General features: G+C 53.5%; 1 protein-coding gene across 1 annotated transcript in view; it reads right to left on the reverse strand.

Moving 5' to 3' along the window:
- Nucleotides 1-5,348: 5,348 nt before the first annotated feature.
- MAD1L1 (mitotic arrest deficient 1 like 1) overlaps nt 5,349-5,818 on the reverse strand; it is a 365,974-nt gene continuing 365,504 nt past the window's right edge. The window contains exon 18 of the mRNA XM_044433287.1: nt 5,349-5,655. Coding sequence (XP_044289222.1) covers nt 5,497-5,655 — 159 coding nt within the window. The 3' untranslated portion in view covers nt 5,349-5,496. The remainder of the gene's footprint in view (nt 5,656-5,818) is intronic.

Below are 5,818 nucleotides of genomic sequence, written 5' to 3' on the forward strand. Positions count from 1 at the left end.
CCTCCCTCCCTCCCTCCCATCTCCTCCCTCCCTCCCATCTCCTTCCTTCCTTCCTTCCTTCCTTCCTTCCTTCCTTCCTTCCAGCAAACTATGGAGGTTCCCTACATCTCCCGATACTTTCTTCTCGTGCCTGGGCAGGGGCATTTCCTCTATGCATGAATGTACATTCAGATCATTAGTTCACTATCTGTACTGTGGATTAGAGAAGCCGATGAAGAATACTCCACGCTCAGAGAAGGACTCCCCAGAGTACCAGATAAAGGGCCAAACAAGGCAGCAGACCCTTCTTCACTTCTGTTAGCCTTCACTACTTCCAGAGGACAGTTGACCGAAGAAATGGGAAGAAGAAAGGCGAAGGACAAACCTGTTCTCCCTTTCTACTTCTTTCAGATGAAACCCATGGGCAGCAGCCTCCGGGCAGAGGGGCATTCTTTACCCTGCAAGATGTCTTCATGGGATTTGGCGCCACAGTTGGTGTGACGGCCACGAGAGCAGATGTCTTTAAACTGGAATTATGCAAACCCGTGCAGGAGGAGGACAAAAGGCTTGTGGGGGCTGCTAGCCCCGTTGGCCTAACAAAGCCTCCATGTTCAGGGAAACGATCCATGCTCCTTCATGTCCATTGCTGGTGAGAGACATCAGGAGACCACTGACTTCACCTCCCGTGTTCCTTGGGAGGAACCTGGTTCGTCATTCTGGGACGTATTCACAGGGTGTGGGTCTGATCCCGCACAGAGACAGAGTTCCTATGCTCAGCCTTGACTTTAGCTCATCACTGATAAGAGAAGATTTCCAAGAAGGGTGCATTTCCAAGAACATCTGTCCAGACGTCCTCTTTCTTGGGATGCCCTGGAAACAGGAGACTGGGGCTGTTCTCCGCTTGTGCTATCGATATTGCGACAGGGCGCTTTTGCTAAACCCCTCGAGAGCTTGTGCTCAGGGCTTAATGATGACCCAGCATGAGCAGGAGGGGGCAGTCATGAAAGGGAACGTGCCCCCAAGAAGCAGTGCGCAGAACTCCCGGGGGCCTCCGGGCTCATGCGGACTCTGCACCACTCAGACCACCGACCCGAGGCATGGGAGTGCGTGTGCAGCCGTGATCCCATCACCAAAGTAAGAAGAGGGTGGGCACGGAGCCAAAAAGCTCACCCTGCGAGTAAACGGTGGAAGTTTGGCCAATGCGGACCATGCACCTGAGCGGAAAAATCCTCTTGCTGTGCTTCCTGCATCCGGTTCATCGCCAGTTTAACTTTTGGGCATCCGCGGCCCGAGAGGTAGGAGGCTCTCTGTCGATTTCCAACTTTGCTTACAGCCGCCTGCTCCCCGCTACCTCTGTTTAGTCAAGATAGCGGCTTTCTTGCAAATTTTTTAATTACTTTGTTCTCCCACAAGAAGCAGGTGGAACCGTCTTGCAGCGGCAGCTGCAGCTTTGTCGTTGTGTCGGCTGAGGAACCACGAGAGGCTGACGTCACGATTCATTTTCCCCCGACTTATGAAGTCGGCTCTGGCTGCCGCGCCCTGCATCAGAATCAGGCGCGCTCCCTCGGCACAGTGTGCAGGCAATCCATCTTCACACCGGGGCTCGAAGCAACCCAGAGCAGGAGAGAGGAGGAGGGAGGGGGGACCGTCTGCCGTCGGCCACGACGCCAAGAACGCTGCCGCTCAGGCTGCCCAGCGCTGCCACGGAGCGCATGGCCCCTTCTTGAAAGGAGAGGTGCGGAGCAGACCCTTCCTTTTCTTCATACCCCTGTAGCCACGTGGCTGTTCCTGACCTCAAGCGAAGAGGCTGCATTCCCTAGGAGAGCATTAGCTCAAAGCGAATTCGCCAGCAAGAAGCAGGGGCCCTGGGCTTTGAACTGGACGCAGAAATTCTGTGCTCGACAGCAGATTTCCGTACTCGGGGAAGCGGTGGGGAAGAGTCTCCCCTGGAACAGAGAGGCAGGGTGTAGGAGGGGGCAGTGCTTACCCCAGAGTCCCCAGGTGCTTACGCCTGAGAAAGGAGGCCTGGCAGAAGTAGAAGAATGCAAAGGAAAGGAAGGAGAACAAAATAAAGCAGCCCTTTCTGGAGTCCTGTAGTTAGGACACCAGGATGGCCCATTGCAGAGCGACAGAAAACGACTGGCTTGATCAGGACAGGGGCCCCATTTTGGGTTTCTCCGCTTGGAGCCCTAAATAAGAAGCCGGGAGCTGAAATAAATAGGCTCTTTGCAGGTGCCAGCTCCCCACTGAGTCTCTCCCTGAGGGACTGTGCTCAGGAACCTCTTAAAGAGTGGGTAAGCCCCTAGGGAAAGGTTCCTCAGATTACTTCTGTTGGACTGCAAGGTTTTCGCATAATACATTGGGTTCCGGCTGGATATTCGGCGGTCTTGCTGGAATTGAGGCTCGGCCGGGCCCTGAGGTGTCTTTCTGCACGCTGGCACCACAAAAGGGAAGATCTGGGTGTGCCATGATGTGTCCTAGTCGGAAGACAGGAGGGTGTCCGTCTCCCTCTTCACACCCGCCATGTCATTTCAGGACCGTATTCACCGTCTCCTCAGAACGGCCAGATCTCCGTGTGAGATGGTTCCCTGGTGGAAAAGGTCTGACTTTAACAGGCTGTTTTATTTATTTATTCATTCAATTTCTCTAGGCATTTCAGAAAAGTAATACTGCAGATAAAATCACAATAAAATCCACAATATAAAACTAATAAATGGGTCAGCAAGGCCTAAAACACAGTGCTGCGAATGGGAGGCAAAACCTCCTAAATATATTTGCTAGAATAGTTTTAACATGTTTTTAAATATTTTTAAAGCCCGGGAGAACAGGAAAGATGCAGGCCGGTGCTAAAAGCTAGCGCCGTGGGCCCTGCGGAGGTTCCCCTGGGAGGGCCGTCCGGGGTTGGGGTGGGGGCAGGACCACCAGCAGAAGAGCCTTTCCTTCTGCTGCCCCCACTGAGACTCAGGACGAATTTGTGGCTTTTCCACAGAAGCTCCAAAGACCATGGATGTGAGACTCTCTCCACGAGGCCCAAGAACTTCTGCTTGTTCATCCAAGATATTGTTCTTGGACAGAAGAGCTATGGCCAAACTTTGGACCATGTCGTCGCTCAGCACCCCCAAGTTGCAGCTTCTCCTCTGGATCGTTGCTGGGATGGGAGAGGAGGCTGTTCCTGATGTCATGAATTTCCAAACTGGATCCTCTAGCGGTGGAATGTCGCCCCCGTCTTCTGCATCTCTGTTGGTGGAGCCAATCTGCTTGGACACCAAGGCCCTGATCCATGTGTTCTAGAGCTGGGCCTGAGATAAAGAATGAAGCTGGCTTCCTTCAACAAGAGCCGGCTGGAGCCGGGGGTCAGACTAGATGGCCCGGGAGGCCCCTTCCGACTCGCTCTGTTTCTGTGTTTCTAAGTGGGTTCTCCTTGGATGAGAGAGAAGGGTCTTTGCAGAGATATCGCTTCCACTGATCAGACAGGGTGCTGGCAAACTGAGACCAGGGCTGAGTTCTGGATGTGCGTGCGTGTCTGAGAAGGCTCCTTCTGCCGCTGCTGCTTGGAAGAGGTCTCCTCCACGCGTCAGGCCGGCCTCTCTCCTGAGGCTGCTCTGTTCTGATTCCTTTGTCCTAGCCTTTGTCCACCATCTGAGCATCCTCAAACCCTGACGGGAACCCCCAGAGTGAGATTTATCGTTATCTGTGACTAGGATCCTAAAAAAGGCTTTAATCCACTGCACTGCATGTGGACATGCGGACACCCCACCCCGCTGCCATGGAGAGGACTTCCATCCGCACAAAGTGGTCACTCAGACCACCTTTCCAGCAGGTTGTCCTTCATCACCAGCCCTGAAGACCTTTGTGGGATGTTACCAGAAGCCTTTTGTGACCTCACCTCTCTGAAACTCAGCTCATTTGTTGTTGTTGCTGCTCGCAAAGTTGCATCCAACCCATCGTGACCCCATGGACAACACTCCTCCAGGCCCTCCTGTCCTCCACCGTCCTCGGAGTCCACCCAAGCTCACGCCGACTGCTTCCGTGGCTCCATCCAGCCACCTCATCCTCTGCCGTCCCCTCCTTCTTTTGCCGTCAATTGTTCCCAGCATCAGGCTCTTCTCCAGGGAGTCCTTCCTTCTCATCAGGTGGCCAAAGCATTTGAGCTTCATCTTCAGCATCTGGCCTTCTAAAGAGCAGTTGCTTGCCTTTTTAATTGAGGGGCCAAACAAGATTTCTTTCAACAAACAAAGAAGCAAAGAATAAAACTATTACTGAGTCTTGGATTAAGTTGCGGACAACAGTGTTTAGCTCTGCTTTGCATCGCTTTTCCACACAGGGCGGCCAATGGAAGGCTCAGTGGAATCACGGGACATGTTTGCTTCGTCTTTGCCCCTAATAAGATGCCGCTAAGAAAAACGACAGCCTTGCTGGTGAGGAAGGCGCCCTTCTCTTTGTGTGGTAATATCAGTCTGAGCACCATCATCCATCATCCCTTATCGTTCCCGGCGCTGCAGTGCTGCGGAAGAGGCGAAGCGGCGGCTCCTGGAAACGATGCTCACACAACATCAAGGCACGAGTGACACCGTATTTGCAAAATCCCCTAAACCATCTTGACACGATAGACTATTTTGGTTGTTAAAAAACAAACCCTGCCACAGCCCCTTCAAAACTGATGGAAGAGCGTGAGCAAAAGCTGCGGCTCCGTGCTTTGCAGAGGGGTGGATGCAAATCCCGATGCCTCCCCTGGGCGGGATGCATAGCGGGGACAGAACCGCTCCTGGGATTTCAGGGACCATCTGAGAAGTCAGGAGCGAAAGAAGACACTCGAGTGGCATTGGATCAGAAGAAAAAAGGGGGTGAGCAGGAAGGGCTTGGATGTTCAAATTCCTGAAGGATCAGGGGAAACGTCTCGGCCTTTGTCCTTTCTCCGATTCCAAGCTGGGCTGGAACGCGAGAGCCACGATGCTTGGCAAGGTTCAGCCGGGATCTTGGGGCAGAACCTCAGCAGCCACCTGGCTCCCTGTTGCAGGACTGGGCCACAGGGGGCCTCCACAGATGCTTGGCCTACAGCTCCGCCGGCTACGATGGCCAAGGCAGAGGGACGCTGTAGCCCAACGCATCTGGAGGGCCACATGGTGCCCACCTGGCCTATTCCCTCTTTTTAAAGGTGTGTCTAAGCAGGTGATATTCCTCGCAGATCCTCGGCCTTCAAGAAGCATCACGCAGCGCAGGAACGGGCCAGGGGTGAGAACAGGCCGCCATGTCTGTGTTCCTTCCGGGCCTTTCTCCACTCCCACTGCTGGGCTGCCACGGGCCCAGAGATCCAACAAGCGGATACGACTCTCCGTGCATCAGCCACGAGAAAAGCACCGGAGACCCTGTTGCTCGTATTGCTTGTTTATTAATTGTTTATTAAATGCAATACATGTTTGTTTATTCACAATGTTTCGGTAACACCCAAGAGCCATGCACACTCTGTGGGGGTCATAAAACCAACGGCAAAGGCCAAAGCCCAGCCGTGGACGGAGTCTAAGCCACGGTCTGGCGGCTGAAGAGGTCGAGAGTGACGGCACTGAGGAAGGCCGGGATGCTGTCCTGGCGGAGCAGGTGGAGGTCGATCAGCTCACGGACCGACTGGGAAAATTCGGTTTCCAGCAGCTGCATCTTTGCCCCGGAGGACCTGGAGGCCTGCAGCGAGACAAACGGAGGGGCGGGGAGAAAGAAAGAAAGAAAGAAAGAAAGAAAGAAAGAAAGAAAGAAAGAAAGAAAGAAAGAAAGAAAGAAAGAAAGAAAGACAGACAGACAGACAGAGAGAGAGAGAGAGAGAGAGAGAGAGAGAGAGAGAGAGAGA

Source organism: Varanus komodoensis, unplaced genomic scaffold (genome assembly GCF_004798865.1).
Source record: "Varanus komodoensis strain SLA01 unplaced genomic scaffold, ASM479886v1 scaffold26, whole genome shotgun sequence".
In the NCBI taxonomy this organism is placed as follows: Eukaryota; Metazoa; Chordata; class Lepidosauria; order Squamata; family Varanidae; genus Varanus; species Varanus komodoensis.